This window comes from Petaurus breviceps, unplaced genomic scaffold (assembly GCF_028583685.1).
Source record: "Petaurus breviceps papuanus isolate PSGF00001 unplaced genomic scaffold, PetGlider_PUasm1.0 470, whole genome shotgun sequence".
Taxonomy (NCBI): Eukaryota; Metazoa; Chordata; class Mammalia; order Diprotodontia; family Petauridae; genus Petaurus; species Petaurus breviceps.
Genome location: NW_027186350.1, coordinates 2,208,423 through 2,225,545, shown reverse-complemented (window position 1 = coordinate 2,225,545; position 17,123 = coordinate 2,208,423). Strand labels below are relative to the sequence as shown.

Genomic DNA, 17,123 nt, shown 5'->3' with positions numbered 1-17,123 from the left:
AGAAGAGGTGGAGAATATTGGAGAGGGAAGTCATATCAATAGGCTTTGAGATTAAGAGATGGGGAGAAGAGAGAGCTATCCACAAATGGCCTAATTTTCTCAATAAAGTAAATGTTGTGATACAAATGATGACTAAATTGACTTTCAAGTTGGACAGCTAAAGTGGTAAGGGCAAGTTTGACAGAGTTTATAATTCTGGACTTTTTATGGAAGAGAAAGAGGGTAGGAGGTAGCAGTACATATACTGACAATAAAAATCAGGGAACCAGTACAGTGTAGTAGGATGTGCTCTGGACTCAGAATACATGGTTCAAATCCAGGCTCTGCCATTTAGCTGACTTTATAGGCAAGTCCCTTTCTCGGGATTTCAGTTCCTTCATCTGTAAATTAAGAGAGTTGGAGTAGATCACCTTTAAGATCCGTTAGATCTGATATTTTAGGATACATGAATTAAAATGACCTTTAATCAGAAGAAGTAAAACACCTTAGATTATGAGCTCCTTGAGGGCAGGGACTGCCTTTTGCTTCTTTTTGTTTTCCTAGCACTAGCATTAGCATAATGCCTAGCACCTAGTAAGGGCTAAATGAATGTTTATTAACTAACTGACTAATCCAAAATTAGGTCTGCCATTGGAGTAAACTTGGAAAGTAATTTATCTTCTCCTCACATGTTTCAGTTTTTAGATACTAATTGGATCTATGTTTGAGGGATTGAGTTGTTGTTCAGTCCTTTCGGTCATGTCTGACTCTTTGTGACTCCATTTGGGGTTTTCTTGGTAAAGACGCTAGACTGGTTCGACACTTCCTTCTCCAGCTCATTTTTACAGATGAGGAAACTGAGGCAAAAGGGGTAAGTGGCTTATCGAGAGTTACATCACTAGTAGTATCTGAGACCAGGTTTGAACTCAAGAAGATGAGTCTCCTTGCCTTCAAGCCCAGCACTCTACCCACTGTATTGCCTAGCTACCAGGGGAGCCACAGAGTTCTTGAGTTATCTTGTCACAGCCTCAGGTCTACCTAAGTAAGTCCATATTCTGATACTGATGGGGCAGGTAGGTGTTACAGTGCTGTACCTAGAGTCAGGAAGACTTTGAGTTCAAATTTGACCTCAGACACTAGCTATGCGATCCTGGGCAAGTCACGTAACGTCTGTTTACCTCAGTTTCTTCATCTGTAAAAGTGGGGGGCACAATAACAGCACCCACTCCCCAAAGTCGTTGTGACGATCAACTGAAAAAATATGTGTAAAGTGCTTGGCGCATAGTAGACATCATATAAATGTTAGCTACTACTGCTATGACCATAGGCAACTACTTTGGGGGAATTTGGAAAGCATTGTAACATCTACCTGAACTGGACCAGCAGATACAAATCCCATCACTCTGTGTCACATTACCCCCCAAGCAATTAGTAAGCACTCTGCAAATATTAAATCACACTTATAATCATTTGATATATAGCAGGACCACAGGGCAACTTCTTTTCCAGGAAGCACATTCTAGACTCGGCTAAAAGTATGGCATGACTAGCCTTTCCATTGTGCATGTCCTAATTTTGTGCTTGTTGCATCTATGTCATGTGAAAAAAATATCATTTAGGGATTCTGGATGTTAACCAATAAGAGCTTTTTTTTAACATAAGCCTTAGACAAAACGACTAATCATTTTGTATTTGTCTTCTCCCTACAGGTTCCTGATATTACATGGCAGGAGGGGTGGGTAAGCTTAAGAATTGTGAAGACAACAAAACTATTCGAGATCCTTCTTCATACCTTAGGACCTGCACTCAGTAACAGTAGGTGTTTCTTAAGCTTTGTCTTCCTTGTTTTTATTCTCTCTCTTATCATTGCTGTTGAACCATCTGACCAATTGGTATGAATCAGAGAATGCCCCATGAGAACAGCTGATGCCACAGAATTCTACGCTCAGTCCTAAGCCATGTATCCCTAACCCTGCTTCTAGAATAGCAGTGGTCTAGAACAAACTACTTCCTCCAAGTTTCTACATTTTTCTAATGCTAGGAATCTACTCCCTCCTGGTGACTAATCAAGTTCACCCATATGTTGCTACAGCCAAGAACAGAAGGAGGGAGTAAGACATGATGAGCTTGAACTTCTAGATATTTGGAATAATGAAAGGGTAGCAAGTCTCCTTCTGAGGACATTTTGAGAAAACAGCAAACAAGTTTCTTTTGAGATGGTTTGAATTTAGTCTTACTCAGGTAAGGGAATGAACCAGATGCCCACCAAGACACTATATAGTCCAAGAAATCTATCATGGTGTTATTTTTGTGGTAGAAATATGAATCCCAGATCAATAACTACTGGGAGGCAGTGGTAGGAATCTTGAGTTACTTTAATTTGGTATATGATGACCTGGGGTTGACTAATGTATGACTCTATTTCTCTATTGTAGAAGCTGAGACAGGGCAGCTTTTTAAAGATTTCTTATCTTCTATATTTCACCATTATCCAAAATGTTCCAAATACTATTCAGAAAATGTAGTCTTTCCTTATTAGAACTGGGGTTTTCCCCCTTAAAAGATTTGTACATTATCTACCTATCACCCTATTTAATGGAACCTTCTGTCTATGTTCATCATCAGTTGATTAGTTGGGGTGGGGAGATTTTTGTTCTACAATGCAAATTTCATTATATCAAATGCTTCTGTGGAGTTAATGGCATTGACAACTCAACCAATGACCACTTTTTTCAGGCCATATCTATTCAACACTATAAAGATTCATGGTACTGTAAAGGAAAAAAGAAGTAAGATGGTCTTTGTTATAATAAGACATAATCCATTGTAATCAAAACATCAAGACCTGGTTATTTTAGAGAAATGCTAGGGAGGAGATAAGGTAAAAAGGAGGAGGAAGAAGGAAAGGAAGTAGGAAGAAAGCAGTTAGGTCACTTGACTCTGTCTTATTTTAGGAAGAAGTAGTTGAGGGCAGCTAGGTGGTTCAATGGATAGAGCACTGGGCCTGGATTTGAGAAGACTCCTCTTCCTGAGTTCAGATCTGGGCCCAGACACTTCTTTTTTTTTTTTTTTGAGGGTGAAGGTAGGAAAATTGGGGCTAAGTGACTTGCCCAAGGTCACACAGCTAGTAAGTGTTAAGTGTCTGAGGCTGGATTTGAACTCATGTAAAATTACTTCCTTTTTTTCTTCTTTTTTCTTGGACGGGATAAGACAGGGCAATTGGGGTTAAATGACTTGCCCAAGGTGACACAGCTGGTAAGTGTTAAGTGTCTGAGGCTGGATTTGAACTCAGTCCCTCCTGACTCCAGGACTGGTGCTCTATTCACTGCACCACCTAGCCACCCCCCAGACACCTCTTATTTGTGTGATTCTAGGCAAGTCAATGCTGCTTGCCTCAGTTTCCTCATCTGTCAAATGAGCTGAAGAAGGAAATGGCAAACCATTCCAGTTTCTTTGCCAAAGGAAAATCCCAAATAGGGTCATGGAGAGTCAGATGTGACTGAAACTGAATTACAGGTAGAGGAAAAACTAGAATGAAGGAAAGGAGACATCAGCTTTGGACCTGGGTAATGAAAGCCTGGCATAGGAGGAAAGAGCTACAGACCAATGAGAGCTACAGTACTGAGATATAGATGTATAGGTACAGATTTAAGTATCCTAAACAAAGCCACTATTCACCTAACCAACATAAATTGATTGTTAGCTGGCCATGTTGCCTAAGGCAGCCAGTTCTGTGTTCTTACTAAGAATGGGGTAGAAGCAAACAAGTATAGAGACCACAGGCTAATTTGTGTGATGTCTCACCTGAGGCTCATGGTATCACATATAGGGATGAAATTTACCACTGGATAATGATATTTCTTATGTGGATCCTGAACACAGCATTTGTAAAAGCTCCACTGGGAGTTTTCCTCAAAATTTTCCTCCCTCTGGTTCTCAGGAATCATTTGTTTTACTTCTCCCCTCTTGTTCTCCCTCCAGTCTTAGAATCTGCCTTTTTCATAACTTCATTTCTTTTTTCCTCCCGCCAGATGTCTGATAAGGTTGACTGGCTACAAAGCCAAAGTGGAGTATGCAAAGTAGATGTTTATACTCCCGGAGAGGGCCAATACCAAGACTGGAAAATGGTGAGTAAGGGGCAGCCTCCTTTGGAGCACTAAGTTAAGAATTTCTGGGATGCCCTTAAAGGGGCTCTTACCAGTGCAGTTCTGGGAAATGTTTAACAACCAGCTCTCCCAGGAATGCAGGACACATTTATTTAATCTGCAATACTAACCTTTTCTCCATCACTCCTAAGTTTAGACAATCAGCAAAAAAAAATAAATCAAACCCTGGTCTGTAACCTGTCTATTTCCAAGGTATAAAGGCTTACACAGAAAATATAGGGACTGGATTCTACCCACACTCTTAAGTGCAATTCTGATTCTTACCCTCCCACCCTCTAGTTTTTCCGCAAATGTGAATCCCCAAGAAAAAACTGAATCCCCAGAAATAAGGAATTCAGTGTATTAAAGAGGATCCCCCTTCTCTGAGATAAATTTCTTGGTCAGATCTGAAGAGAAAGACTGTACAGGCATACTCTTCATAAAATTATCCTAGCAATGTTATGTGGCAATACATTTATAACCAAGTTTTACCCTAAAGGCAGGCCTTTCCCTCAGTTCCTCTCCTACTCCCCACCCCCTTTACAGATAACTGCCTAAATAAACTGAACTTCACCTTTGTTAAACCTGATGCTCAGTATAGGCTTTGTTCTTTGCTTGGGTTGTAAAATATTAGGGAAAAATGTGATCATTTAAATAATTCATGTATAGAAGCCATATGATAATGACTAGTGTTTATAAAAAACACTTTAAGACTTGCAAAGCTCTATGCATATGGTATCTCATTTGATGCTCACAACAATCCAACAGACGAGAAAACTGAGACAGAAAGAGGTTAAATGACTTGCCCAGGGTCTTACAATTAGTAAATGTCTGGGGTGGAATTTTAACTCAGATCCTCCTGACTCCTGGAGGTCTGTCTCCCTTACCCACTGATCCACATGGCTACAATAGAACCTTATAAAGTAATGATTTTTTATAAGTGTACAAAGCCTTTTTCTCCCAAGAATACTGCAAAGGTAGGTAGTGTAAATATTCTTATCCCCATTTTGAAGATGAAGAAACTAGGATACAGAGAGTTTATGTGACTTGGCCAAGGTAACACACCATTAGAACCAGGTCTTCTGATCAAGTCTATCACACTCTTCCCAAGGCCATCTCCAGTTGTCCTGATCTATGTCTTACCACTGCATGGTAACATAGCTTACCACCACGGCTCCAGAGGAAAAAGTGAGGCTGGTGACTTTGCGCAGTCACAGCAGCACCTCCAAGAATGAAGGACAAACAGCAATGTTGCCCTCTTTCCACAGTACCCCCACCACCATTCACAAAGAGGAAGAAACCTTAATTACCCTCGTCATCTGCTTTGGGGACGTGAGAACAGTAAACAAGACCTGAAGTGTCTTTTTAAAGCTAAGGCTCAGTTCTAATCAATGACCTTCCCCTTCCATATGTTGCACTAAGGCCCAGTACTTTTCCGTTGCCTGGCCAATGGATTTTGCTGGTAGATATTACTTATTATCATCTTTAGCTAGGCCTCAAAGCAGAGGTTGTTAACCTGGGAAATGTAAACTTGTTTTTATTAATATTTTGATTATTATATTTCAAGATACTTATTTCCTTAAATCCTATGAATTTTGTTTCATGCATTTAAAATCATTTTTCTAAGTCTGACTTCACCTGCCAAAGGGATGAATCTCTCACACACACACACACACACACACACACACACACACACATAGAGTTTATATGTCACTAGATTCTGTTTCTTGTTCTCCAGCTACCTCTCATCTTCCTGTTTCTCATACTACTATTGCATACCTCAGTGGTCTCTCTATTGAATGGATATCAAGTTTTCATAACTTAGGTCTATTAGGGTAACCAAATAACCCTGCCTTGTGTAGCAGCAAGCACCCCAAGCGTGCTCAGGGTGGCTGCCCATACAGGTTCTTGGATCTGCTTTGTTAAAGGAAAGCAACTCAAAATGGGTTAACAAGCTTACTTTAATCAGTCAGACATATATCGTTTACCTTGTTCAGGAGAAAAGGTCAGCACCCCAAACTTCAAAGTATACAGGCATAATTATCAAGACAGAAACATCAAGTAGACAGATTTCCAAACTGTCCAACCATTACATCCATACCCAGTCAACATCTGGGTTTCCACATCTGGGTTTTTCAAAGCTGGGGGGGCCCTGGACAACGGCTTCCCAGAATACAGATCAAATCACAGAACACTTCTCAAAGTGAGCCCCCAAAACAAAGCCTCACATCAGGGCTTATATAGCCTTCTCCTGGCTCAGAGAATGTAACAACCTTATTGACTCACTGGCCAATCAAGAAGTATTTACTGAAAAACAAGCCTCCCACCCCAGGCTCCAGGTGCACTTTAACCTAGGGGCAGGGAAGATCTTCCAAATTTGCATTCCCATTACACCTTATTATAGACTCAGATCCCTGTAAAGGCTTGTGATTTTATGTCCAAATTTTGCTACTCAGGAAAAAATACTCTATAATATACAGTGTTATTGAGACTATCCTTACCCGTGTTGTTTCACTTACAGTAGTGTCTCCATGGAAGCACTCAAAAACATTAAGTGGGGCATGCCTGTATTTTGTTGTCTTTAAAGGGGACTATATCTAAGAGAGAGGGATGTAGTAGAGGAAGCAGATTCTCTAGCTGAAAATCCTGTCTGATTTTACTCTTGGACATGGAATGAAACTTGGTGTTCTTCACATTGAGAATGTGAATATAGAATCTAAGTATGAATCTAAGGTAGAAGCTATCTTCTGACTTCAGGACATCTAAACATTTCCCAGAACTGTCAGATCTTTAATCAACATTATCTTCATTATAATCAGGGCAGCTAAATAATGCAGTGCCTCAGACATTTACTAGCTGTGTGACTCGGACAAGTCATTAATCCCTGTCTGCCTTAGTTTCTTTATCTGTAAAATGGGGATAATAACAGCACCTACCTCCCAGGGTTGTTGTGAGGACCAAATGATATAATAATTGCAAACTATTTAGAGCAGTGCCTGGCACACACTATATAAATATTAGCTATTATTATTATCAAAAAAAATTTTTTAAAGCAATAGGGGTTAAGTAACTTGCTCAAGGTTACACGGCCAGTTATTTCTGGGTGTGGTGCTGAGTATCTGAGCCCGGATTTGACCCAGGTCATCCCGACACTGGAGCCAGTGCTCCTACTCGCTGAGCCACCTGGCCGCCCCTTATCAAAATTTTTAAAGATGTATTAAACTATTAATTGCATGTTGTTCTGTGTTGGGCTCTATAGTTAATTAATCCAACATGATCCATGGCCCTTACATGTTGTAAATGATCTATTTAATCTATTATGGCCATTTAAGACAAACAACACTAGTAGATCTAGAAATAACTTGCTAACAAAAATGTAATAAATAGGCAAATACTTCTGTTACAGGGCTTAATCTCTGTAAAGCCTAGATTCCCATTTGAACTGCTTACTCTGATGGTTTTCCATTTGTTTTCATTTTCCATGTCAAATCAATAAATATATATTTGTATGTCCACCATGTAAGGTGCCATGAGAGCAGCAGCAAAAGCAGTAAAAAGAATGCTGGGTTTGGAGCCAAGGGATTTGTGTTCAAACTCCAGCTTTGCCATTTATTACCTGTGTGACATTAGACAAGTTTCATAATTCTCAGGCTTCAGTTCTTCACCTATAAAATCAGGGAATTGGTCCCTTCCAGCTCTAATTAGTAGCCTATGAAAAAACATAAGTACAAGCAATGGTCTCTGCATTTGGGCTTTAGGGGATACCAAGAATTTTATGTGTTTACTCCAGTGTGCATGTACATGCCATAGTTAATTTCTATTAGTATAATATAATACTACAAAGAAGAATGGTTTTAAAACAGGATAAATCAGGTTCTGGCTTTTACATTTTCTAACATGATATTAGGCAAGTAATTTAATCTTCTGGGGACTTTTGGATTTGGGTTTATATATATACTTTAATCCTGAAATACTTTTTAAAATTTTATTTATTTTTAGTTTACAACATTCAGTTCCACAAGCTTTCGAGCGTTAAATTTTCTTCCCCTCTCCCAAGACGGGGTGCAATCTGATATAGGCTCTACATATACACATACATTCATATTAAACATATTTTCACATTAGTCATGTTGTAAAGAAGAATTGTAACCAATGGAACACTGAACCATGAGAAAGAAGAAACAAAACAAAAAAGACAGTGAGCAAATCAGTCTGCAATCAGACTCTGTAATTCTCTCTCTGGATGTGGGTGGCATTTTCCATCATGAACCTTTTGGAATTGTCCTAGAACAATGAGCTGTTATGGTAAAAATGTCCAATTGGGTTGGCTAAGTGGCACAGTGAATAGAGCACTGGCCCTGGAGTGAGGAGGACCTGAGTTCAAATTTGGCCTCAGACACTTAACACAGATACAAAAAACTAGCCGTGTGACCTTGGGCAAATCACTTAACCCCAATTGCCTTACCTTCCCCCTTCCAAAAAGCAAAAAAAAAAAAATGTCCAATGCTGAGCATAGTACCCTGTACATAGTAAGTACTTAAATATTTGGTGAAATTAAATGACACCATCTACTAATCAGTAAGTGACTAGATTGTACTTATGTTAACTCTTCAGTTCCAAACTAAATGTTTTTTTTAATTGATGATAGCTCTCTTCATTAGGGACTATGTTAACATATCAAAATAATGCTTTTTGAACATGGCAAAATAACTGAATGTATTTATGTTTAGTCTTTTCCCCCTTCAAAGTAATTTTTTTTAATGAGCTGAGTTACTAAATAAGAACAATTATACAACGGAAGACTAAAGCAGTTTTGCACTTTGCTGATCTGCTAGCTGACATGCTGAGTATTGTTGGACTTCGCTGGCTTATGTGCTTTACGCATTTCCAAGGAGGTGGTGAGGGTGGGGTCAGTTAGTGAAGACTTGGGGAGGGTGTGAGGCTGTCCTTAATGTCCTTTGGATGTGTTTCTCTTCTAGTCTGATGAGTCCCTGTCTGCCTTTAAGGAGGCCTCAAATGATCCTGTGAGAGTCCTGAGCTGGCTCCGAAGAGACCTGGAAAAATGTACATCGGGGTTCCACGACACGAAGCAACCTTCTGGTGGGGATGTGCCAACCAGGGGCGAGCACCCCGGAGACGATCGCCGCGGGTTCACCGTAGACTATTTCAGCTCTGGAGGCAGAACCACTCCAGGCAAAATGCATCTTGAAATGTCTCACACCGAAAGCTCTTCCAGGGGCCCCAATGCCTGGAGCGGCGGTCACGAGAATTCGGTGGACGAGGTCTCCTTCTACGCCAACCGGCTCACCAACCTAGTGATTGCTATGGCGCGCAAGGAGATCAACGAGAAAATCGATGGCTCTGAAAGTAAATGCATCCACCAGTCCGTCTACATGGGCGAGGAGCCCCCTTCTCCCAGCAGAACCCTGAGTAAGGTGGCGTCAGAACTGGTGAATGAGACTGTCAACTTGTGCTCCAAAGAAAGCTGCCCAGACAAGGCCCCTGCCACCGTCTCCTCACGGAGTCCCCCAAATCTGAAATACAAGAGCACGATGAAATTTAAAGAAACAAAAGGAAACAAGATAGATGACAAGCCTAAGAAGTCGTTCTTTTACAAGGAAGTGTTTGAATCCCGTAACGCGGGTGATGGTGGGAGGAAGGTGTACGCAGGGTCCAACAGAGCAGATGACTTTACAGCCAGTGTGAGTCAAGGAATCATGACCTATGCCAACAGCGTGGTGTCTGACATGATGGTCTCCATCATGAAGACACTGAAGATCCAGGTGAAGGACACGACCATTGCAACCATCTTGCTCAAAAAGGTGCTGATCAGGCACGCTAAAGAGGTCGTCTCAGACCTGATCGACTCCTTTATGAAGAACCTGCATAATGTCACAGGCACCCTCATGACAGACACAGACTTCGTCTCAGCCGTGAAGAGAAGCCTCTTCTCCCATGGAAGTCAGAAGGCCGCGGACATCATGGATGCGATGTTGAGTAAGCTGCACAGCGTGATGGTGAAGAAACCTGAGCCAGCCAAAAGAGTATCCAAGGACAAGTCTGAGAGTGTCTCCTTAGTTTCTCTGAAAGGAATGGGTGACCCCAGACATAGAAATCTAAACTATTCATCAATGAAGGCTGAGGCTAAATTAAGGGAAAAAACCTATGATTCTATCCCACCCAAGCCAGAAAAAGAAAAGACCTGTGCTGAAACTCTGGGTGAGCATATTATCAAGGAAGGATTGACCTTGTGGCATAAAAATCATCAGAAAGAATCAAAATCCCCAGGCCTCCAGCGGGCGACCTTTGCGGCCTCCAGCAGATCTATCAGCAAGCCATGCACCAAGCTGCCACCACCAGAGCTCCATCCCCAAACAATCTCCCCAGGCCCTCCTAACACCAATGCCCTCAGCTGCCAAGAGAAACCAGAGAACTTCTTGTATAGTTCAGACAGCTGGGCTAAAGACCTGATTGTGTCTGCCCTGCTCCTGATTCAGTATCATCTTGCGCAGGGAGGAAGTATGGATGCCCAGAGCTTTCTGGAAGCAGCCGGGACAACAACCAAGGGGACCTCACCTAAGTCCCAGCAGAACTCTGAGCAGTCCAGCCTTGGGTCTTCTCGTCTGGGAGCCATTCACGAAGAGGATGAGAAGAAGGATCTGATGAGTGTCTTTTTTAACTTTATCCGGAATTTACTTGGAGAGACTATTTTCAAGTGTGATGATAGCTATGAAACAAAACCACCCAGCCACCACAGTAAGGAGGAAGACAGCAGCTACCCTGAATCATCCCCACCAAAGTGCCCTCAAAAACATGGCGGTGGTGGTGGCGCCATTGCTGGGCTGACCAAGATGGTGGCTAACCAGCTGGATGGTAACATGAATGGGCAGATGGTAGAACAGTTGATGGACTCGGTGATGAAGTTATGCCTCATCATTGCCAAGTCCTGTGACACTCCCTTGGGAGAGCTGGGAGATGAAAAATCTGGAGATGCCAGCAGGCCGACTTCAGCCTTCCCAGATAGCTTCTTTGAGTGCTTGCCAGTCAAGGGCACTGGTACAGCTGAGGCCCTCTTACAGAATGCCTATCAAGCTATCCATAATGAATTAAGAGGTATGTCAGTACAACCCACTGAGGGGTCCAACAGTGCCAAGGTTATTGTCAGCAATCACAACATCGCCGACACCGTGCAGAACAAGCAACTCCAGGCCGTTCTCCAATGGGTAGCAGCCTCTGAGCTCAACGTACCCATTCTATACTTCGCTGGTGATGATGAGGGGATCCAGGAGAAGGTAAGGGAGAGGGAGTACAGAGAAATTCAGGGAACTAGAATGAAGGGGTTCAGAATGATTATTCTTCTTTCTGAGGCCAAAGCCACAGAAAGGGAAGGGCTAATGAAAATAAAGGTAACATTTCAGGCTAACATTTCTCCACCTTAGGCAGGTGGTTGTCTTGGAAGGGAGAAAAATCAGCGTTTTTCATCCAGTGTTCATTATTTCTGAATAGCAATGATAACAGTTGTTCACATTTATATGAATATTTTAAATTTCTACAAAGTAGTTTTTTTTACATTTTTGTGACATAACTATGTATAAACATTATTATTATCCCCACTTTACAAATGAGAAAAGTGAGGCCCAGAGTGTGAATCCTGTCTAAAGTCAACACAGCAAGTGGAGAGCCTGGACTCAAAACCTAGGTCTTTGGGTTCTCACTTTCAGTATATGTGATATAATACATGAGACTTCCTTGAAAGAGTAAGGGAAATGAGAGGTGATTATGAAAATATTCCTGTTTTTTTCTTTGAATGATGAGAAGTAAAGAAGGGAGAAAACGGGGGGTTAAGTCAGTTTCAGGCATTTCTTTATTAATTGAAGGGAATATACAGAATAAAAAAATGAAGGCTTCTCTTAGGTTTGATGAGGATTCAGATCTAATCTAGTATATGAGGGCTGAGGAAGAAATAAGCCAGTTCTGTTGAAAGAGAACAAATTATTTCTTATTTGATGAAAGGAAGTGAGAGGGTCCTGCTCCCCATTTTTCCAGGTATACAGAAATGAGGGGATCTACCACCTGTGCTTCTTATTACCTCTGATTGCTTTATGTGCAAAGAAGTTATTAGGAACTCTTTTAATCTATACTGGTACCTAGGAATAAGGACCACTTTAGGCCAAAAAGAACTTGGACTTTCTAGGGCTGAACAAGGAGAAAGTACAATCCGGAGACAATAAACTAGAGGACTAGATTCCAGTCCTCATTTCATCTGTGCAAGTATCTTCTTCATTTTGGGTATCACTTTTCCAAATCTGTAAAATGGAGAATGAACCAGCTTAGTCACAGGTCATTTAGTCCAGCCACAGGATAGCTTCCTTAAGCTACCTGATATCTACAGTTCTGCTACAGAGAAGTGAAGGAAAGGAAAGGGCAGCACTCACCAACTCCAGATGTCAAAATTATAGCTGTATAGCTCATGACATATGATCATGAACCAGTCTTTTCAGTTATCACATACACAAAGACTATTGTATGTCCTCCCAAGAGAGGGAGGAGTTGTCCTTCCAGCTCAAAGAGGAACAAAATGGCATCACCACGTTGGGGTCAAGGTACTGTGTGTCTGACTGTGGCTGATCAGACAAACAAGTTTGGCATGGTACAAATAGCCCATGTGAACATTTAGAGCAGAAATGTCTCTAAATTTGCACTTCTCACATTTCTTTTGAGCCACAAAACTAACTTGCTGTGGTAGAAAGACCAGTGGGGGCAGGAGTGTTGGTCAGTCACTTTTCAGTCGTGTTCAACTATTCAGGACCCCATTTGGGATTTTCCTGGCAATGATACTGGACTGGTTTGCCATTTCCTTCTCCGACTCATTTTACAGATGAGGAAACTGAGGCAAACAGGGTGAACTGATTTGCCTTGGGTCACATGACTAGTCAGTGTCTGAGTCTTCCTGATTCCAGGTCCAGTTGTCTATGTGTTACACCACCCACCTGACTTAAGGGGATCAAGTACTCTTTGGCTCCTCTGGCAGCTAGGTGTATATACGTATGTATGTATGTATGTTCTAGTCCATGGATATGTCTGGCAACCAGGCTACCTTCCTCCTCCATTTTATTTGCTGCTGCTTTGGGAATTTGGCTGCTACAGATCAGGGTTGGGCCTTTAATAAGTAACTGTCTAAAGTTCTTAATATCTCTCTGTAATAAGTAGCAGCCCAAAGGAAAAACAAAGTCTTAAAAGGGACACTTGGCCTGAGCTGAGCTAGGCTTGTCATTATGAGTTCAAGTAAATCTTGAAGGATTTTCTAATAGGCACAAACTTTAGGGTGGGCCTTACTTACAATGTACAGTGCAGCATCAGAGGTTAGGGCAACTTCATATTGGTCATGCCGCTAATGCCAGATTTCTTTGGTGAAGCAGAAGGTGCTCCAGCATCTAACAGGGGCTCAGGTCATTGCCAAACATCAGTTTTCTTTGAAAGTCAGGTCAGTGCCATGGAAAGAGAGCGAGGCTTGGCCTGAAGAGACGTGGGCTTGTTCCACCACTGGCATAGGCCAGTCCCTTCACCCCACTGACAGACAAAGCTTACTCATCTTTAAAATGCAGATGATAATTACTCGCCTTAAGGGTGCTGTGAGGAAGGAAGGCAGGCACTCTGGACACTCACTGTAAAGCTACCTAGAGTGTAAGCTGCTGTTATCTGGGATTGTAGTTGTTGAAAGTGTAAGTGATTGGTCTTATCCAGAACTGAATCTCTGACATGCCCCAGGCATATCCTCAGTGTGGATGGAACACCTGGAAATGAGAGACCCACCCCAACCTTTTACTAATCCCCCACTAATTGGGAGATATTAAAAAAAAATTAATCCTACCTATTTGCCACTTATTTCTCTCCTAAAAGCAGAGTGCAGAATGATTGAGGGGTGTTAATTGAGGTTTGGGGGGGGGTTTGGGTGATCCAAATAAACAGCATTATTATTGTTGCTATTGCTGAAATTACAATCATTAATTCATTCTTTTATACAGGGATGGGGTTAGGGGTGGGAGAAGTTGGGTATGTCCCTGCTTTACCTCCAAATAGTTCAGGTAGGTGAATAAATATAGCCATAGTAATGCTTTTGATCTGATACTGAGTTCAGAACCCTAGAAACTTCTAAAGTTTCTGTTGCCTGAACCATTCTTTCTCAATACAAACTCTGCTACAAATCAGTAAAATGTCTTCTTTCTTATGGACTGCTCTGCCCTCTAGTCTCAGCACCAGGCCTTTGTCCAGGAGCGCAGGGTGAAAGGGAAGGAGGGAGAAAGAAAAAGAGTAGTCATTTTGAGGACAAGGACCATTTTATTTTTTGTTATTATATCTGCAGCACTGAGCACAGTGCCTACCACATAGAAAATACTTGTCGAATTTAATTGAATTAAAAGAAAGAACAAGGAGAAGAGGAACAGGACATAGGAAGGATACTGGAGGTAACATTTTTTTTTAAGTTTGTGCAGGCTTTAAGAAGTCAGGACCTATGGCAATTCAAGTAAAAACTGACCATAGATGAATGATTGGGAAAACACAGAGTATTAGCAACATCACCTCCCAGGAAATTATTTAAGTTCCTGCCCTCAAGAAAAATAAAATTCATTAGAGAACTGTTTTCCTGTTCCCAGACAAATGGTCAATGTCATTTGACTCTTTAAAAGACCTCCAGGAAAATACCTCTACCAACCTTTAGTAAACCTCTCCAACAGCCCTGGCAAATATAGAGTTCTTGAGTTCCAGCCTGAATTCTTCCTGTTGTAAATTGCCAAAAGCCCATTCTATTCATTCATTCATTCATTCATTCATTCATTCATCTATTTTTGCTCTTGGTTGTGAATGCATAGTGGTCTCTTTCCAGCCCTACTGATTTGTGACCATCTGACCTTCTATGACTCTGGCTTTTTTGTCCCCAGCTCCTCCAGCTTTCTGCTGCTGCCGTGGACAAAGGTCGAAGTGTCGGGGAGGTCCTACAATCAGTACTCCGCTATGAGAAAGAACGGCAGCTGGATGAGGCAGTGGGCAATGTAACTCGGCTGCAGCTACTGGACTGGCTGATGGCAAACCTGTGAGCAGTGCAGGCCCTCTGTGTCCCCTTTCCCAGCAGTGGGGCCAGAGGCTGGACATCCCCCTAATCCCACTCCGTGTACCCTCCCCATCTCTACCTACTTCCCCCACCTGCCTGCCTACCCACTGTCACAGAGCCAGCCCTGACAGTCTCCATACCACGCATGTGAAACACATGACATCTTATGCTGGTCACTGGATTTTGCAGATTTTCCTATCCAAACAAGCATGGACGTAAAATAAACACATTACAATTAAAAGGCTCACAATGTTTGGTTTCTTTGGGAGCTGGTGGGATAACAAAGATAGGCATCTCAGTTTGCTTTTTTTCCTTTTTGCTTTTTGGAGGAGAGAAGGCAGGGTGTTTGGGGTTAAGTGACTTCCCCAAGGTCACATGGCTAGTAAGTGTTAAGTGTCTGAGGCCGGATTTGAACTCAAGTCCTCCTGACTCCGGGGCTATCTATTGACATCTGAGTTTTGAAAAACAATTTTAACCAAGGTATTAAACACATTCAGGCTGGGAGGGAGCTAAAAGAATCAATCCATCTATCCCCCTTGCCTTCAAACCAGTACTACACAGGGTCCACTCCAGATAGACTGCTACTTTGCCCTTTTCTTAAATATCTCCCTCAAAGGAGATACCACAACCTCTCAGCAACACATTTAGCCTTCTTTCCAACTCTTAAGAGTGAGTGATTTCTTCCTACTACAGTATTAAGACCATTCCCTTTTGTCCTGCCTATTCTCCATGAAGAGGAAATCTTGCCACCGACTTTCCGTGTAGTTGAAGACAATGGTTTATACTCAGCTGTATTTTCCCCCCATTTTATTGAAAGGCAGCCAATAATAGTGAATAGAGTACTAGGGCTTGTTAGGAAGACACTGGGTCCACCATGGAGGTAAGCCTAGTTCATATACCAACATCTGTCGCAGAGGTTGAGGAGGTAGAGAATAGTTAGGAGATCATCAGATCTGGATAAGATCATCAGTGCCAAGTTAACATTCACATTCACACTCCATGACATCAATACGAAGATGGACACAAGGGAGGAAACGGAGAAATGTGTTGGAAGATGAAGTTTGGGATTTAGAAATAAAAGAGAGGAAAGGCCTATCAAACTCTTAGTAGGCTCATGCCTATAAATTTTGAGTATTTTCTTTTAGAAGTCTTGCCTCTTCAGGTTTTTGTGACACTGCTCTCTTCTGGTTCTCCTCCAATCTGACCGGCCGGCCACTCTTAGTCTCTTTTGCTGGTCCAGGTCATGCTAACTAACTGTGGGTGTCCCCCATGGACCTCTTCTCTTCTTCCTCTGTATTGTCTCACTTAGTGATCTCACCAAGTGTGATGAGTAAGCTAGGTGACAGTGTAGTAAAGGTGAATTCTGAAATGATTTAATGACTGGATTGAAAGACACTGATCCTTTAATGTGTTCCACGGATTTAAATATTATCTTTATTATATTTAACAATATATTATTATTATATATTTAACATATAATATATTTATATTTGATATATAAATATAACATGTTTGATATATAATATACAAAATATTATATAAATAAAGATGATTCCCAGATTTATACATCCAGCTCCAGTCACTCTCCTGACCCAGTCTCAGAATATGCTGAATATGACATCTGCCAAACAACTTGAAAAATAGAATTGCTTATATAATGGTAGAGTTACTATAGTATTTATATATATATACTATTTATATATATAAATTCCACCCATTTTATTGAAAGGCATCCAATAATGGTGAATAGAATACTAGGACTTGTCAGGAAGACATTGGGTTCAAATCTCACCTCTGATACTAGTTGGGTGACCATGGGCAAGTCATTTAACTGCTCTAAACCTCAGTTTCCTCATCTGTGAAATGGGAATAATACCCATAGCATATAA

At 41.5% G+C, this 17,123-nt stretch overlaps 1 protein-coding gene and 1 long non-coding RNA gene across 2 annotated transcripts in view; one reads left to right on the top strand and one right to left on the bottom strand.

Annotated features, from left to right (window-relative positions):
- The window catches only part of LOC138171930 (uncharacterized), a 615,043-nt gene that overhangs the window by 248,202 nt on the left and 349,718 nt on the right, over positions 1–17,123 (bottom strand). The window lies entirely within an intron of this gene.
- On the top strand, positions 4,011–15,220 carry AKAP3 (A-kinase anchoring protein 3). Its single transcript, XM_069101480.1, has 3 exons — positions 4,011–4,106; positions 9,131–11,416; positions 15,065–15,220. The coding sequence occupies exons 1-3, from the start codon at positions 4,011–4,013 to the stop codon at positions 15,218–15,220; spliced, it is 2,538 nt and encodes an 845-aa protein (XP_068957581.1).